This window comes from Coturnix japonica, chromosome Z (assembly GCF_001577835.2).
Source record: "Coturnix japonica isolate 7356 chromosome Z, Coturnix japonica 2.1, whole genome shotgun sequence".
Classification (NCBI taxonomy): domain Eukaryota; kingdom Metazoa; phylum Chordata; class Aves; order Galliformes; family Phasianidae; genus Coturnix; species Coturnix japonica.
Window position 1 is genome coordinate 42,015,190 of NC_029547.1, and position 19,330 is coordinate 42,034,519.

At 40.5% G+C, this 19,330-nt stretch overlaps 1 protein-coding gene and 1 long non-coding RNA gene across 2 annotated transcripts in view; one reads left to right on the plus strand and one right to left on the minus strand.

Moving 5' to 3' along the window:
* Positions 1-18,649, minus strand: part of MAN2A1 (mannosidase alpha class 2A member 1) — a 100,919-nt gene extending 82,270 nt beyond the window's left edge. The window contains exons 1-3 of the mRNA XM_015849447.1: positions 18,515-18,649; positions 8,026-8,286; positions 2,886-3,030 (exon numbers count right to left, since the gene is read on the minus strand). Coding sequence (XP_015704933.1) covers positions 2,886-3,030; positions 8,026-8,286; positions 18,515-18,649 — 541 coding nt within the window. The remainder of the gene's footprint in view (positions 1-2,885; positions 3,031-8,025; positions 8,287-18,514) is intronic.
* On the plus strand, positions 13,434-15,516 carry LOC107306351. Its single transcript, XR_001552085.2, has 3 exons — positions 13,434-13,520; positions 15,074-15,176; positions 15,424-15,516. It is a non-coding gene; the product is annotated as an uncharacterized LOC107306351 (long non-coding RNA).
* Positions 18,650-19,330: the final 681 nt, after the last annotated feature.

The following is a 19,330-nucleotide window of genomic DNA, read 5'->3' on the forward strand; positions in this document are numbered from 1 at the left end:
AGAAAAGGGGCTGGCAGGACTAGCTCTGGTAAAGCCAGTTTTGGAAGTTTAATAATACTGCCAAATCAAAAGGGTTTTTGCTTTCCACTTGTTTGGTTTCTTTTTCCTACATACAACAAACAACCCAACCATGACAGAGAAAAATGCAGAATTCATGGGTTGAAATAAAACTATGGACTAAGACAGAGAAAAGTAAGAGGATGATACTTATGACTACATATACATGTATGTATATAACAAATGATGCACAAGCAATTACTAACTGTCCCCCAGACAATGCCCCGTTAGCCTGCCAAGGAGTGGAAGAGAGCAAGATGCACTCCCACCTCCTTCAAAACTCCTTCTGCATGATGTCATATGGTATGGAATATCCCTTTGGTCAGTTTAAGCCAGCTGTCCTAATTCTGTTCCTTCACAGCTTCTTGAGCCCTTCTCTGCATATAGCCTTGGCTCTGTGCAGCACTGAGTAGCTGCAACTACAACATCAATCTGTTACCAATGTTTTGTGGTTTTTTTTTTCTCTCCTAGAACCGAAATTCCTCAGCGTAAAAGCAACATAAGAGCAGAGGAAGTCTAAGTCCACCTCATGAAGCTAGATGTGCACAATCTATGGGGTCCAATGACATGCACTCTGAGGTCCTGGACTAGCTGGCTGATGTGGCTGCCTGACAGTTAAAGTCCTTGGTATTGAAAAAAGGAAAGCATTGCTCTCATTTTTAAGAAAGGGAGAAAGGAAGACCAGGAATAAGACACGACAATAATTTTTATTGTCTGTACCTGGAAAGATCATGGAGCAGATCCTCCTGGACACTATATTAAGTCACATGTGAAATGAGGAGCTCATCCAAGACAGTTCATCCCAACTGATCTAGAGGCCTTCTATGATGGAGCAACAGCACTGGTGGACAAAGGAAAGACAATGGATGCCGTCTACCTCAACGTCCACATGGCCTTTGACATGGGTCTGCACCACATCCTTATCTTTAAATTAGAGAAATACGAATTCAAAGGATGGACTATTTAGTTGGACAGCTGCAGCCCACTGGAGGGCTGTGATCAACAGCTACATGTCCAAGTGGAGGCCACTGATGACTGGTATTCCCCAAAGGTTGGTACTGGGACAGCTAACTCCTTAACAACTTTAGCATTAATGACATAGACAATGGGATCAAGTGCACCCTCAGCAAGGCTTGCAGATGACACTAAGCCAAGTAGAACAGCTGATACAATAGAAAGAAAGGAAGTTATCCAAAGGTATCTGGACAAGCCTGAGCAGTGGGCCCATGAAGACTTCATAAGGACCAGCAAGGCCAGCCACAAGGAGCTGTACTTGAGTTGCAGTAATCCTAGATGTGTGTACCGACTGAGAACTCGCTGATTACAACCCTACAGAGTAGGACTTGGGGGTCCTAGTAGACAGAAAGCTGTACATGAGTCACCAGCAAATGCTTGAAGCCCAAAAGGCCCAACAGTATCATGGGCTGCACCTGTTCGGTCCTAATGAGGCTCCATCTGGAGTATTGCAAGGCTTTCCACAGCAGGGGAGTTGGAACTAGATGAAGTTTTTTTCCAATCCAAGTCTTTACACAACTATATTATCTGTAAATATAAAGATTACGCAAAGAATGAAGATCAGAAAGCTGAAGGTTAGGTCCAGAGAGACCTTCCAGAATAGCAAAAGAAATTGTTCAGCTCTGTATGAAGCCCTGGTTAGACAGGGCAGGTAGTAGAATGAAATCATACCAATCTGATCTTACATAGAAGACTGTTACAGATGGAATGTCTAGAGAACAAGTTGAAACAATAAAAATAACAACAGGATTACTAAAGCCTGTAGAAAAAAAAAAAAAAGAACAAAGGGCTATGCTTAAATGATATATATACACAAGGGAAAGCCCTGACTTTGTCAGAAACTGTGCCATTATGGAACTTATATGGAGAGTAAACAGAGTAGTGTACTTCAAAGTAGGAAAAGGATGAACCTACCATTCTCATACATCTAGTTAGGCAGTTATAAAACAGCATATTTAGCATTAGAGTAAGAAAGCATCCATCTCCTGGTTAGTTTTGGAAAAGTCCAGCAGAACAAGTGATCTGAAAGTTAATATTCAGTGATCAAAGAGTCTGCGCTCCTGAAAAGAGGCAAGGAAAATGTTGACTGAAAATGCAGGCTCTTAGCCTTCACTGTCATATACTGCACTTGAAGAGAAACTAGTATCGGAACACTGAGTCTTTATCAAACCTCATGATGTTAATGGACACCTAAGAAGTTTTAAGCAAAGCTGTTTTAAGCTTCCACCTGTAACCCCCAAACATCATGCACGTTGTGCAGAGGTTATTTTTCCTGAGCATTTCAAAGTCACATCCAAATTACCGATCTTACTTAGTCAGATTTCAGCTTAAATGCAGACTTCATATTATCCCACTGTAGCTTTCCTAGGCTAGGGGACAGACAGCTAAGTAGGGAGTTTCAATGGTAAGTCTGAAGTTTTTGACTACGCAACATCTACCAGAAACTACATTCCTTTAGCAGAAGCTGAGGATTTAATATCCAAGTTACACTAGGAAATCAAAATAAGAACAGGTTTTATTTGACGCACCAATGAATAAGCTGTGTTTAACAGCAACACAAACACAGAAAATTATTTTCTAGTAACAGCATTCAACTTCTAAACTCCAGTTAATGTATCCAACTACTAAGTCTATCAAAACAAGTTGTCCCTTGAAATCAACAGCATTTAAATTGTATTTCTTTGACTGTTTTGCTAAACTTAGATATAATAAATCATGTAGCATGCTTCAAAAACACTCAGATTATAACAGAAATTTTAGTATGTATCTTACTTAATTCAAAAGCCTTTCCATACCCAAATAAGAAGTATTACCTGGATCATTATGTGAATGAGGCACAACAAAAACCTGAAGTGGTTCATTGTCCCATTCATTTTCATTGTACGTAATATCAAATCCTTGTTTCCAAACGCCACCATCTGGATTATCGAAAGGAAGAATGTCATAGACATCTGACATCTAAAAAGAGATAAATATAAAATATAAAATAGAAATTCATCAAAAAGAATTACATTAAACCAAAGCTATTTTCTTCAAAAACCAGCAATACCACTGGATCAGCCTGTTTGTTACAAAGGGAGAGATTAATTGTTAAGATGAAGCTCCTTGCATACCTTCAAAGGTTGCTTTGTATTTTTGAATTATGCAAGCAGTTTTAGGAAAAAAGATATCATAACATTTTTCCCAAACAAATGTGTGCATTTTAGAAGTTATATTCTAATATACACAAGTCCATCAAGAATTAAAAAGAGGGAAAAAAGCCATTTTAACTCTTTTTTTATTTACTTACAAATCAAGCCAGAGGCTTAGTTGGGCCCAAAACAAATGTCAGCTGTGTGAAATTTACTCAGCACTCCCAAGAACTGGGCAAAATTGAAAGCAGCAGTCAAGAAAGAGTTTTATTCTTTTGGTATACTTCTACACCTGCTCCTACAACTCAAGTTAAACAACTCATGAATGAGCTAGGAAGAAAAATTAACAGGCACATGGCATTTGGAATTGTCAGTCTTCACATGCTTTCAGGAAAGAAGAAAAAGCCACTGAATCTCACCTAGAGAGAACCATCTAAGAGGAAGGCACACATTCAGGAAAAAATATAATTTAAATACATAAAGCACAAACTGTGTTCAGGACTAAGATTGTACATGCACATAAACACAAGTTGGAACATAAGCCATCATAAACCTAGACCTCACCTAGTGCCTCACTTGGGCCTTGACTAATTATCTGGGTTGCATGAGATAAAGTCCCATCACAGCTGTGCCAGAATTGCTTCTACCTTCCAACAGCACTGCTTAAAAGAAAATACAGGTGCAACAGTAGCAGGCACATACATTTTGTTCTGTCTGTTCAAGGAGAACAAGGAAGTGTTATACGGATACTAGGCGAAAAACATTTCCTTGCTTTCCTAGGATTTGATTTTCAAGAAATATGATTCTTCTATGAAAGATTCTATGAATCATATTTCTTCTTTGTGGAAAATGACGTGCATACTCCTCAAATTTGCCTGTTACCAATAACAGAACATAGGACTGAAAAATTCTTTTGAAGCACCAAACATAAAAAAATATTTATTTAAAAGGCAACAATTCATGGGAGGCACACACATTCCTATGAGTCTTTCTAATGTGCAATGCCTGAATTTCATATAGGGGTTTCTACATTCTGCAAGATGCCAATTCATACAGTCCACAATATATATACTCAATATATATTAATCATATATATATATATATATATATATATATAACCATATAATATGCATTAGATAAAAAGGGATCTGAAACTATGCTCACATGGTTCATGATATGGGAACTGCAACTCAGGAAACAAATCTTGGAGTTCTCTGAAATAACTCAATGACCTGGTGTGCCATCTATTGAGGTTTGCTTCCTGCCAGGGGTCCAGATGCAGACTGTTGCAGAGCTCCAGACTTGCTCAGCTCCCTGACTACTACCTGTTGTTGCTCTTCCATGGGCAGAAATGACACTGCCAAGGGCAACCTATGCAATTTTAGAAGTGACTACAGGGCTCAAGAGGCCATCATCAAGGACAGGGAAGTCCAGGTGGTGTTTTTTTCAATCCAGACACTGAGGGGAAAAGATGTGACAGCTGAGATCAATAACTGGGTGCAGAAATGGTGTTGAAAACAGAATTTGAGATTCTATGACCATGACACTGCTGTCTGCAGGTCAGTTTCTGCTCAGAAGAAATGGGACACTTCTCATTTGGCAGGACAAAGTGATCTTTGCCTGCAAAATGGATTCCATGGTAGTGAGAGCTTTCTGCTGGAAATATGGGTAAGAGAGAGTTTTCAGCAGACCTGTGAGGGAGGGAATTAACTGAGAGGGTTGACTATCAAAGGGCCTACAGTGAGACAAAGCAAGATGGCTCCAAAAACTACAGTGTAGAAATGAAGGAATACAAGCTGACTACAAAGGAGCTGACCTCAGTCTCTTTCCTTGGAAGAGTCTCAACAAATAAGGCCCTGAAGAGAAGAAGGACCCAAAAGAAGTGTTTAGTATTCAAGAATCACCTTATCCAAGCTTAAGAGCTCAACTAATGAGAAGCTGAACAAAAATGCCCTGGTTGAATTCATGATCTTAAGGAATATGGCCATGGCAAATAAAGCAGACCCTGAACTTCATGGTCCAGAGGAGGGCCATGACGATAATCAGAGGGCTGGAACATCTCTCCTACAGAAAAAGTTTAAGGGAGCTGGTCTTGTTCGGCCTGCAGAAGAGAAGGCTCTGGAGAAACTTCACTGCATCCTTCCAGTACTAGAGAGGAGCTTATAACAGGAGGCAGATCAAATTTTTACATGGTTTGACAGTGATAAGACAAGAGGCAATGGCTTTAAACTACAAAAGGGGGAATTTATGTTAGGAGTTACATACAGATTCTTTAGTTACAGGGTAGTAAGGCATTGAAACACACTACCCTGAGAATTTGCAGATGTGCAAACTAGAGAAATTAAAAGCACAATTCATGCCTCTTCAGGTCACTTTTTTTCTCTTAAAAAAAAAAAAAAGAAAAAAGAAAAAAACAGCAGAACTCATGCTTAGTTTTAAACAGAGTAACATTACTATGCACAATATTAGATAGTACAGTGGTTGAAGGGGACAAAGAGGACGTACCTCGCAATCAGTTAAATTCTCAGCTGAATGTTATTTTCAGCAGCCAGCTCTATTACACCATAAAGTAGGAAGGATGTTGTAAGTAATTAAGTGTGTCATTTCTTGTTTTACAATTTTCCCGTTAAAAATCATCCTTCACCAATACTATCCAAGAACCTTTTGGTTCTCATGTTATTAGTACACCATTTCCACCAGCTTATGCAAAGAAAATAAACCTCTTGGAATAACAAAACCTAGTAATATTTCTCATTGAAATACCAGAGGTTTTTAATCTAAATTTGAATCTGTTCTCCTAATGGCCTCTCCATTACGGATAACTATAATGGATTCCCATAATTAATTCTGTGAAGCATCTTCTGCGTTCGTTCTCCATCGCAATTATTATCCAAACATTAAATCTCATCTATGCTCTCTCATTTCTTTCTAATCTCTCATTTCTTTGTCATACATTCTCTTTAAAGACAAACAGAGAAGAATAAAGGTCCAAATCAATAGTTTTAAGTTAATATTTAGTTAATATTTATGAACAGCAGATAATTAACACTCATAAGCTGTTTAAAAACTTTAAAAATACTCTTCAAATAATCTGCTCAGAATTTCTCACTCCATAAAATCTGAAAGAAAATAAATAAACTGAGGTTGCAGAGTATATCATCCTTGGTGAGTCATTACACAGTAGAGCCATTCAAACACAGCAACTTAGATTAGTTAACTTAGGTTAACTGGTGCTACCAGGAATCGACTAACACCAAGATTTTAGATTCCGTAACTGAAATGTGACTCTGACTAGCACAACAATAAATTGTACATAAAGCAATATTACACTTACTTAATAATATATGGCCGATAACACATGATTACAAGGTACTGATTCACTGACATTCTCAGCCTGTGTAAGTGAGAATCCAGGAACAGCACTGAGAACATTTCCTGCTACCTATATATAACTGCATACAGACTTAAAAGTAAGGAAAACCACCATACAGCAAATTACATAGATAGCTCCAAAAGGAATTCCGTTTATTTCCATGGAAGCAACAACAGATATAAAGAGCACAGTAATACCATTCGATAGATGAAACACTGCTACAAAACACATACTTGCTAATCATGGCAAGTTAGCAGATCCTGTAGTCATTTTACCTCAAAATTCTTAAAATTCGTATTCACTTTAACCTTCTTCTAATGCACCCAAGAAAACTTGATAAAAAAAACAGACTGTGAGAGGAATAACTTGTTAACAATCCACCATCATGATAACAATTTATGGCTAATGCATAAGTCTTAACATGCAATACAAACAGTAAATTAGATATTACTACCCTTAAAAATCTTTCTCCATGAGAGACATATTAAGGAAGTGCCTATCCCTGAAGAGCTGAAAAGCACTATAAATGATAAATCAGAGGTTACAATTGTTCAGATGTGTAAACTTATTCATCTTTAGTCCACTGTCTTTTGCCTCCAATAGAAACACTTTCACTTGTAGAATGAGAGAAAGCTGGAATTCAAAATGTAATCTTTGCTTTAGAGTACTATGAATATTTATAGCACTCCCACAAGACTCCCAAAAACCATACAGATCACAAACTTCACACAGTATTCTTAGCACTCCTGAAACACTGCATTAAAACTGAATATATAAGAGTCAATGAACTCACAGGCATCACCAGAAAGTGAAATAAATTTAGCTTGAAGAATTTGACTTTTAAAACTCCTGCCTGACCAGTTCACACCAACCAGTCAACAGAGTATATGTTCCTATTATTGGAGGAAAGTGTCTATACAGACTGGAGATATATGAGAACATCAAAACACACAACTGATATGCAAAGTAGAGCACAATATTGGAGATCCTTATAAACAATTAACTACTAAGCAAGTTTCATCTCCTTTTCGTGACCCATCTACATATATACCACTAAAAGTAAAACCTGTTTAAATTAAGATTAATATTCCCAGATTATCCTACACCAGTTTTTACAATAATTTCAAGAAATAAGAATGAATTTGAGAGCCTCTAAGAACTTCTGAGGATACTGAGCAATAAACAAAAAGAAGCAATTTCATACTGTTTGTTTTTAAGAACTTTAAAGCACTCTGACATGTTGGATCATCATAATTACATTTTGTTTCTAGACAGTTTAGAAAAGGTAGAAAGGAACAGTTTCACAACATTTTCTGTTAAACACAACAACAGCCAGTTGAACAGTTCTTAGGTAAGAGGCTTAGTTGCAGGCTTCTACCGGTATGTAGATGTTTTCAGAACTATAAAAGGTAATGGCAACTAGGAGAATAAAAAAGTCATTCTGCTTACCTGCACACCTGAAGTACGACTTCCACTTTTTGAAGCAAACAAACAATCTTCAGAATCAACTGAAAGCAGAGTGGGAGCAGAAGGAAAGAGCTCGGACTGGGATCCTTGACTGAAGTTTATAGCCACTGGATTTTTCTGACCATCTTTTACTGATTCACTCAGATTGATCACAGAATCTCGTATGTTTGAAATAATCTCATTATTTTCTGCCAAAAGGCGTTCAAGATGATCTATTTTTTCTTGCAATATTGAAAGCTGGCCCTGTATAAAGAAAAAAGCAAATTTAATTACTTCTTAGACTAATTCTTGTTTTATTTTTTTCTTTTACATCAATTTCACAGTAAAAGTATTATCTCAAAAATATTCTGTATTTTATATGAAGACAAAATAAGGAAGAAATCAAACCTACACAAAAAAACTACTCTCGTAACATGAAAAAAAAATAAGAAAAGTGATATGAAAATATTCCAAAGAGGTCACATTGTTTCCAGTACCCAATATGCCTAAATCAAATTTTTCATGTATGTCAAAAATGTGCAGAAAACATTTTAATTTGCTACCACATCAGAACACCAAAGGGAAAGCTTTCTTTTTTTTTTTTTAAGACAGTCATAGCATGATGGAATTAACAGAACATAAATACAGTAGTTGTTCCCTCTACAAGTGAAACATTTCAATAAATGGTTTTCTATTTTCAGTGAAATGTGGAGAGAAATAAACAGAAGCACTAAAAAAGATTTATTTAACTGCCTGAGTATTCTAAGAATCTGTATAATTAGCCAATCAATAGTGTTCTGTAAGAAGACGGTTCAATCTGATAGCATCTGCACTTTGAATGTCATATTCAGTTTCTGGAGAACAGGATTCTATAGATGATTCTAGTGTACACCACAGAAGGAAGGACAGAAGATAACATCAGCACACCAAAAGAAGTCAAAGTAGCTCCAAAGTAACCTGGAAAGAGAGGTGCAGACAAATTGCACAAAGCAATTTATGTCATTTAATTACTGTAGTGTTGGAGTACAAGAGATAGCGCAGGAGGGGAAGATGCCTAGGATGGCACTGCTCTCTGATGTCCTAAGCCACCCATTCCAAATCACTTGGGGTATGCTTTTTTTCCCCCCTCCAAATAGTGAATGTGTTAGCTTTTCCACAATCACAAGAGGCCATATCACCTAACACATTTTTAAGGTTACTAAATTTTAACAACGGTTTATTTCGTTCCTCAGAAAGACTTCAACTTAACGATAATAAAAGACAAAAAGGAATTGGGTGTTTTTTTCTCTATTTTTAAAGTTGTGGACAGACCCCAAAATATAGTGTCTAACTTTGTTTTGTCAAAAAAGTTGTAATTGCAACAAAATCACCTGCGGATTCAAGGGTTTGTATTTCACCCAGTATACAAAATACAAATAATAGTCATTCAATAGACAATCATTCTGTGATCTATGCTTTTAATGGCAAGTTAAACACTTTCCTATGGAAAGTAGGAAGCATAATAGAATAGTATCAGAGACAGCCTTAGTGTATTAGACTTTTTCCCCCCTTGACAATCATTCACATAAGAGCCTTCCATTTTCTTCTTAATGTACAAATTGCCTCATTCAAAAGCCAACTAATTCCAACTTCTGTAGTTTGCAAGGGATTAAGCCTTCTTTTAAAGCTGTCATGAGCACTGTCTTTTAAATTCTGCTCAGTTTCGCAAGTCTGTAGAAAAATGCACCCCTTAACACAAGATACCAGTCATCCTCTTGAGCTCTGCTAGTCATTTCTCTAATTTCATCTCTACAGCAGTTCTTTGTAATTATGCAGAAGATAAGTTTTAGCCTTTTTTTTTTTAAATTTATTTTACAGTTGGTAAGTTTGTCCCCTCATTTTCCAGACTGTGCAAAATGCTGATTCAGTGTTTCATTCTGTTCTTAGTTTTATGCACTCCCAGCACACTAACAGGTTTTAAAAATGTAACACATGTAAAAACCTTACTGTTTCTCAAATGACAAACATGCATCTCGACAATAGATCCAGGCTATGTTAATTGAGATGTAGGGCACAGGCCCTAGAATCTACACAGACTGAATTCAGATACGAGAAACTTATGAAATAAAATCAACAAAGAACAGGAGATCAATATGCAGATGACAGGGCACAGGAAAGAAAAAGAAAAAAAAAAAAAGTGTCGTCCCATGCCCCCTAGTGGCCCAGAAGAAACAACGAAGCTGAAAATCTTCCACAAACTACATTGAGTACTGTAGGTACATGTTTCATAAAAACAGTATTTTCCCTTTCAAAGTCTGATATTTAAAACAAAAAGAAAAAAGAAAAACACGGGGAAAAGTTTCTCTACCCAGATAACATTTTGTAGCGTAAAATAGTACTCCTTCAGACTATACAGGCTGCCCAACGCAGCCACTGATCTTTAAGTTCCTACAAAGCTAAAATACAGATATCATCTACTGTAGCTATTACCTGCTTTACTACATATGATTATAGCTCAAAATTACCAAATGAGTAAGCAGTTGAAGTATTATTCACACCTATCTCACCACTATATACTCCTCTTCTGCAACTGTAAAAACATACAGATGTTTAAAACTTACCTTCTAATTCACGTATGTTTTAGAAATATTTTACCTACACCTATAAGTGAAGAGCCTCACAGTGATTACCAATATCCCACCAACTATCCTGTCCTTGATTACACCACTAACCTGCCCTACATCATCCAGCTAAGTACCATCTTTCCAGAAGCAGTCAACAGCAGACAGAACATTTTAAAAACTTAACACTGAATGCATGTTTAGACTCATCCTTCCATTGGCATATACTGCCAGCTTCTGGCAGCCATACACAAACTTCCTAAGCCAGAGGTCATGTAATATTTCTTATATCTGAAAGATGGACATTTTGCTTAAATTTCTGCACTTTAAATCGTAAAATATATGTGACATGTTCAAGCATTTTTATAGTGTATTATACTGCAAAAAATATTTTAAAACTGAGTTCAATGCTTCTTGTGTCCAAAGAAATAGTATTGTTTTTCTCATTCATCTTCAAGTAATGATTTTATATATTGCAATAAATTTTCATCAATAATTTATCCTTAAGGTGGAGAGTTCAAGTCTATCTAGAACACTGAAGAGCAGTAGTTTTTATGAGAATATAAAGCATGTAATTACTTCATCTTTGGGGATGAAAATCTTTACCTAACCTCCCATGGTGGAAACTAACAACAGACATTAATTAAAACTATCTGCTTTCTTTTCCAAAGACTATGAGATATATCATGTCTCTCTTATAAACATTTCAAACATGACACTTAATAACCCAGCTTGCAGGGAAAACATCAAATGATAAGCTACAGTTAAGAATATTTAACTACAGCTTCATGCAGTATCCAATTTAAAACTGACAGGTAACCAAGCCTTTGTAGATTTTGAAAATATTTTCAATTTTCATTGCACAATATGTCAGCCATTGGATTTAACTTTAAAAAAAAGCAGTATCACAAACTAAAAGTGGATCCCAGACTTCATGAAGTATAATAATAGTGAGATAGTATCAAGAATCCATTCTCAAGTTAATAATTTCATACAGAACGCTTACCAAAAGCTTTTTTTTTTTTTCCTTTGCCTCCTCCAGTCTAAATTCACCTTTTCTCCCTACTCATGTTTTTAGTGGGCAGGAGTAGACAATGTTTAAAATGTAGTATTCAATAATGAAATTATTTTAGAATTTGAGATAAACATGAAAAATACTCCAAGCCTTCAAGACAATGAAAATAACAAATGGAGTTCAGCTTCAGCATTGATAAAGGTAGCTGACTTACACTGCCCCATTTGCTAGTTGCCAGTTGATTGATGTCGACTTATTAGTAAAACAGATTAGCAACATGTAACAAGAGCACCAAATAGGTCTAATTAAAAGATAAAACAGAAGATAAAACACAGTGTTTTCTACTGATCACTAAAATCGTACTCCAGCAGTATTTTTCTAAATTAAGTTTGAAAGTTTTCCACATTATTGGGACTGAAGGGCAGTTTTATTTTAATACCTGAGCAGAGATGTCTTAATTTTATCTTAGTCAATCGTTCCTGAAATGCTGTGGTCTAAATAGCCTTGTAAATACTAGACAGCACAACTTGGAGTGCTGTACAATTCATAAGCATCAGCAGATTTTGTCCGGAGTTTACAGCATCAGTTCCTCCTAGAACAGAAGCAGTTCTCTTCCAAGACCTTGAGTTTTACTAAACCACATAGAAAATGGGAGATATGCTTTCTGGGTAACTATTGCTCAGTCTAAATGGAGACCACTAAACGCCACCCTGTGAATCTACATCCTTATTTTACATAAGGAAATGCAGTGTGAAATTATGCGAAATCACATGACTTATAAAGCCAGTAAACTACTTTTTAGTAACATTGGTAAAAATGTCTCTTTCATTTATCTCCACCTTCAGCTACTGAAGGGCTATACAAATAAAGAGTTCACTCAGAAGAAAGAAGGCAACATAGCTCTCACTTAACAGTGATGATAAATACTACTATGTACTGAAACTAGGTAGAGCTTTGGTAGGATAGGGCTTCACATGAGCAGCTCATCCCGAAGTTATACAGGGTTGGAAGATTTAGTTTCAGAGCATCCAAAGGAAGGTGGAGAAGGGGGGGCAAGGTACGTGAGGAATGGCTGAGGTCCCTGGGTCTGTTCAGCCCAGAGCAGGGCAGGCTGAGGGGAGGCCTGATGGCAGCTGCAGCTCCTCACAGGGAGCAGAGGGGCAGGGCTGAGCTCTCTGTGACAACAACAGTGCCCGAGGGAACGGCATAGAACTGTGCCAGGGGAGGGGCAGCTGGGTTAGGGAAAAGGCCTTCACCACAGGGCAGTAGATACAGATGGGCTGCCCCGGGCAGTGGGCACAGCCCCAGATGCTGGGGCGCATTCTGGGAGCATTTGGACAATGTTATCAGACACTGGGTTTGAATTTTGGGCATGGAGCCTCAAATTGGACTGGATGACACTTGTGGGTCCCCCCCATCTCAGGATATTCTGTTGCTCTATTCTGAGCAAGACAAAAGAATTTTCTCCATCTAAGCTTTCAATAATGCAGAGAAGAATATTAGTTGCAACTTTCATTTCTGCAGTAATGTTCACGCATTTTCAAAATGCAGTTGCTTTCAACAGGCAACTGGCGACCACTTCATGAAGAGACGAGACTGCTAGCTCAATAAATTTAAGTGGGAGCATGACAGAGCATGACAGGCCTGTGGAAGAGGAAATCACACGGAAATTGGTAGGAAGAAGAGAAATCCATATTACAGGTTTCTGAAGTTAGGACAGCTAAAACTACGACATCGGCTTCTTTGTGCACCGATGCTGTCACTCCATCAAGGAACAGCACTAGACTCGTCAGGGAAAATTACCTGCCTTTAGAGAACCATTCAAATTGAGCTCGCTGTAATATTTTTGTGAGATCACGATAAGAACATGAAGCAACAAAAAGGTATGTATTAGTAGTTCAGGTAAGCCACTGATTTCACTTACTTCACTGCAATATCTCTAGGAAAACTATAGCTATGATGTGTATTTCTGGTGTATCATGTCCCTTCCAGTCCTTTGCATTCTGTGATTTCAAAAGCAGAAGACATAAAGACTTGCTAAAACTGAAGGGAACTGAGGTATGTACTGCACAGAACTGGGGCACAGCAACTGTGGAGCATGAGCCGATGTCGTTGTTCAGCCCTCAGATTCAGAGAACTGCTACTGTTTCTGCCACGTACTTGGCTCCAATTTCCACCTATTACTGCTCCAACCTAAGAATTATATTTTGGCCAGGTGGTATTACTTTCAAACAACTGGTAAGCACAGATGAAATAACACTGCGCAGTGCAATACTTACTTCTTGTCTCTTTCACTGAGAAGTATATGAAGCATCATATAGATGCTTTGAAGACAGGAAGCCAGCAGAGAAGCTTTAGTATTAACATCAACAGCCAGGCCTTAACCCTTTCCTGGAAGGATACAGGAAATGAAAGAACAAGCCAACTGCTTTTAGAAAACTGTATTTCATCATCTCTGTTCAAGACAGTGCAGCTACAGAGCCCATAAAAGCTGTTCACATACATAAGAGTATCAAAGTTTGAAATAACGAAGCACTGGGAGACAGGGAGGGGTGATCAGAAGGAATCTGATTCAGCAAATTATTAATTAAAAAAAAAAAAAGGAAAGAAAGAAAAAGCAGCAAAAAACTACGGATCGAAGTTTCTGTATGTTTGTGTTCTCCTTCTAATAAAGTTTAAGGGAAACACTTAAGATAAAAAAGAGCAATTACTTCAACCTCTTCCAGTTATCAACCAGAACTGGCAGACCTGAGTTTCAAAAACATATTTCCACAAACATCTTTGCACATGGTAGAGATATGTCCCATAAAAGCCGAAAGCAAGATATATGAAAATGGTTAGAAAAAAAACAAAATGCTTTGTTCTAAACTCATAGCATCACCACCCCAGTTGTGAAAGAAGATGCTCTGTTGTGTGGTTGCTTTGACTTGCTCAGGCACAAAATGTGAAGACTATACAGAAGGACATATTTCTGAAGCAAAATATTATTACCCCCAAACAAATCCTCCATTTAATTGAAGAAACGCTGCATTTTTAATATATTATTTGGTCTTATATGAGCACCGTGCTCTCTGAGGCTTAAGTCAAGCACAAATCAGGATCGAAAGAAATACTCCACCAACTTCTGTAAATGAACAGCTTTTATGAATTTACTCTAGCTCAAGCTTGCTTTTTTGTTTTGTTTTGTAAATTCCACTAGGTGATTTACACAATGGTAAGAGCTGAGGACTGATTCAATAATAATACAAAAATGCATCTAAGGCTATTCCTCCACCTTGAGCTTGTCGCTGCACAATGGAGAAACATCATTCCTGTCCTGAGTCAGGATGCTAAGACACACAGTATCCTTGTGTGCCTTGAGACAGGAAGCATCCTATTTTGAGGCAGGGCAGCAGGCATGCAAATCAGCTGTACAATTTGTCCTTCTCACTTTCAGGATCTTTCAATAGCTTTCTCAAATGCAACGAACTGATAGCCGGAGTATTTTCCTCTCCATTCACACAGCCACAGATGTTTTCAGACAGCCTTACCAAAAGGAGGTACGTACTTTCCCCAGCAGCTTCTATTTCTTTACTTAAAGGAGTAGAGGAATGGGAAAGGTATCCAGCAGCAATTCTGCTGCTACTCTCCATAACTTATACAACTAGTATAACTGGTATAGTAACAACACTACCTAAACTGAGAAGGCTACAATAAATACATAGCAATGCCTGAGCCATCTTGAGCAGATCATTATTAACTGCTGATTAGCTCTCTTAGGAGATTTTTGGCCAAATTCTCTTTCAGAGCAGAGCATTCATGGGAAGCAGTCATGGTAACAGTTCTGGACTTTGGAGATCCACATCAGAATCATACCGAAGAAATATAAAGAAAAATAGCAAGGGAGAGGAAGTGAACAATCTCTGTGGAAGAATACCAGAGTCTGTGATATACTACAGCAAGAAGAGATCCTACAGTGGCTACAAAGACAAAGATATGGCTGCATTAAAAATGATACGTTTACAATAATCAGGCGGGATCCATGAAGTTATATGAGGGAATGAGAAGAAAAGCAAGCCTTAATCTTCACATACTGCAGGTACCTCATCTTCCCAAAGTTCTCAGAGACTTCCAATCTACGGCAACATGCACCATTAGAGATGACAAGGCTATAAATTATCTCACCAGTTCAAGTTCTATCAAGTTGCCATAACGCCACTTTACCACGGTGCATGGACAACATTCACTTTGAAGCCGGCTTTCGCAAATTCAGCCCCTGAAGAGAAGATATTATCACCACCTCCTGAGTCAGACCACAGATTTGCCTTCACACAGCAGCAAAAAACATTTTCAAGCATTTCAATTAGAGCATATGTAAAAGGCTCCTGCTTAGGGATATTTATGCTTCTTGGGAGATCTTCTCCCGAAATTATTTTGGCAATTATTCCTGTTGGCATGCTTGAACAACTACCTGAACTCTCAAACTAGAAATCAAGCTCAGGAAGAGCAATCCTTGAGAACAATGGCAAATGCAGCTGAAAGAAGACAGGTCCACAAGCCTTAGTCTGAGGCACGCTATCATGAGATCATGCAACAAACAGCATCTGGAAGAAACTGTGAAAATGAAAGATGAATAGTAATCATTACCAGCATTTTACCACTGGTACTAGGTACCACACTCCTTGGATAATGCAGATCAACAGACACTGCCAGCTAAAAATCCCAGCTCTAATCCTGGCAGAAATTGAAGTGTAGATAGATGAATACTCAGAAGCTTAGAGGGGAGGATGCTTTCAGTGGTACCCACTTCCATCCTCCAAGGTTATGTATACTTCAGGATATACTTCAGGACATGCGAGGTCTCTTAGCTGAGCTGTACAGAGAAGCAAAGTTGAAAAACTAACACGTTATCAGATCAGAAAAAGATGAAGTGAAGCTACCAAAAAAGTGAAAAGAAAAAAAAAAATCTATCCCTTTAAGGAAAAAAAACTGACCTCTGTCATCACAAAAAAAAAAAAAAGTCCTCCTGTATCCACAGACATGCAATGCAATACACTGCTGCCAAAGCTTTTCCACAAACAAAAACTGGTTGAAGTTTCTACATCTGTGACTAGTTTCACTTACAGTACAGAACGTTGCCTTCTGGAAATGCTACAGTGACATAGTTTTCCTGTAAGCTAAGACAGCATATTCTTCTCAAATATTTTTGGTAGCTTCCGTTGCCCTTCTCCATCTTCCATTCCAACTTTAAGCTGACGCATGACAGGGCTCAGAAGCATTCCAGTTTTTAACAAAGTGAAAAATTTCTATTCAGAACAGAAAGGGCAGCAAAAAAGTTCCATCAGCTTAACACGTAACCTTCTCAAAGGATAATGAACTAAGAAGGAAAAGGGTGATTAGAAACCCAAAAGAAGGAATGAAACAGTGCTGGCAGAGGATTCTGCAGCGAGAGCAACCAGCCTCAAAGGGATTTCTGTTTGGAAAAGGTAGAAACAAGTAATCACTAACAGAACATTCCAGGGTTCAGAAGAGAGGAAGGAGAACAGATAGTAGATGTCTTCCCTACCTGACTCTACACCACAAGACCACTGCTGCACTGTTGGAATTTCAACTGCGAGATACTGACAATGGAAAACCGAACACATCCAGTAGGTCTTCCATATTCACTTCAGTTTTTTAAATCAAAACATGACATAAAGATGTGCTTTCCTATTCTGTTCTTTACCAGGATTAAACTCAACTAGGGATACAAGGACACACGATGCTCTGCTAACAGTGACAGTAACCATACCACCAAAACAGCACTCACAATAGCTTTAACAGGTACCACACAGTGTCTGTAACACTGCTGGAGTTACAGAACAAGCAGATACCGCTGCAAGAAGCTGGTCTTCCTTCTCTATTGCTTCTTTTCTGTTCTCCTAGTTCCAAAAACAGCCAGTGTCTGACCTCTGAACTGTAACTCCATGAAGCAGAACTGAACAGAGCTGTGTCCTTTCCTACTCTGAAGCTGAGGCTTTTAACTTGGCCAAAAATAAAATGATGTCAGCTATTATCTTTGCACTAAAAGAGAAGATAGTTACTCCATCAGAAAAATAAGACGTTACTTTTTTGGCACGTCTTCCAAGTTCTGCCTGAAACCTCATAGCTGTGCTAAGATTTTTCCAGTTGTTTCATTTCCCAAACAGAACAAATACAAGAAAACAAAATGAACTGTATCTTCGGTTCCTAATTTCCTGTAATTTTGGTCTACTACTGCAAAAGCATAAAACTCTTCACACACAGCAGTTCTGCCCTTCTGCACGGCATTCTGCGTGTTCTCCAAAATACTTTAACTCCTGTTACAAATAGAGACAGCTTATTTTAACACTACAACTAAGTAGCTTTTAGCTTTCCACCCATGCATGCACCAAGACAAGGCGAGGTGTTCTCTCCGACGGCCACACCGCCCTGCCAGCTGTGAGCCACCTCCGGCTCCAAACCAACGCTCAGCGACAGCGAACTTGGCGTTCCCCCATCCCACCTGTTGACGAGGTTAACGCCTGCCCTCCAGCTCTCCGTGGCACCAACCTCCCCGGCTGCCACTCGCCAAGAGCCCGCGCCCCCCTCGGGCGCCCCGCGGTCCCGCCGCGGCCGGAGGCAGCACCGCCCCTCCCTGCCCGCGCCGCGCTCGGCAGCGCCGCCCAGAGGCGGCACGGCGCGTCCTGCCCCGCCGGCCCACCCGCCCCGCCGGACAGCGGAGCCGCGCTTCCCCGCTACCCCCGGCACGGCGGCTCAACGGGAGAAAGTGCAAGTCCCCCCCGCTTCGCTTTCCCCGTCCCCTCCGCCCTCTCCCCTCGCGGTGTGAAGGGCGCTCGCTCGCCCCCGCCCCGCCGCGGCCCGAAGGCGCCGCTCTCACCTTGGGGAAGGTGCCCTCCCGGCGGGGGCTCTTGGGGTGGTCGAAGTGGCCCCGGTCCAGCATCAGATAGAGGGAGAAGATCACCACGCAGAACACCGCGCTGCCCAACACCGTGAACTGCCGGCTCAGCTTCATCGCGCTGCGCTCCCGCCGCCCCGCACGGCGCTGCCGGGGGAAAGTTGTGCCCCCGCGCCGGGCGGCACCGCGCTAAGGGCGCTCCTCCGGCGGGGCAGCCCCGAGCGCTCCTCCGACAAGTGCCACAAGTCGCCGCCCGCGCCGGACACAAAGCGCCGCCCGGAGCCCCGCGCCGCGGCCGGAGGCGAGCCGGCAGTTTCCGGCAGCGGATCAGGTTCGGGCTGCACCCGGCGGGGAAGTGGCGGCGGCGGCGCCGCGGGGCCGAGCGAGAGCCGCTGACTGCCCGCTTCCCTTCCTCCTTCTCCTCCGGCCGCTCCGCTCCTCCTCGACACCGGCGAGCGGCGCCGGAGTCTGGCACCTCCTCCCCCGCCCCACGGCCGGAGCGCTGCTGCTGCCGCCGCCGGAGCACCGCGGGCCGCTGCGCACACGCTCCGCGCCGAAAGGAACCCCTGCCCGCCCGCGCCCGGCCCCGCCGCCGCCGGAGCGCCGCGCTCCGCCCCCGCGCGGGTGGGCGGTACCGGGAGCGGGTCACGGCAGCGGCACCGCCCCCGCTCCCCGCCCCGCCGCTCGGTTGGGCCGGAACGGACCGCGCAGCCCCGCGGCCTTCGGGCGGGTACGGCTCTGCCTCTGCCGCGCGGGTACCGGCCCCGCGCTGCCCGCGCCCTACCCGCAGAGGGCAGC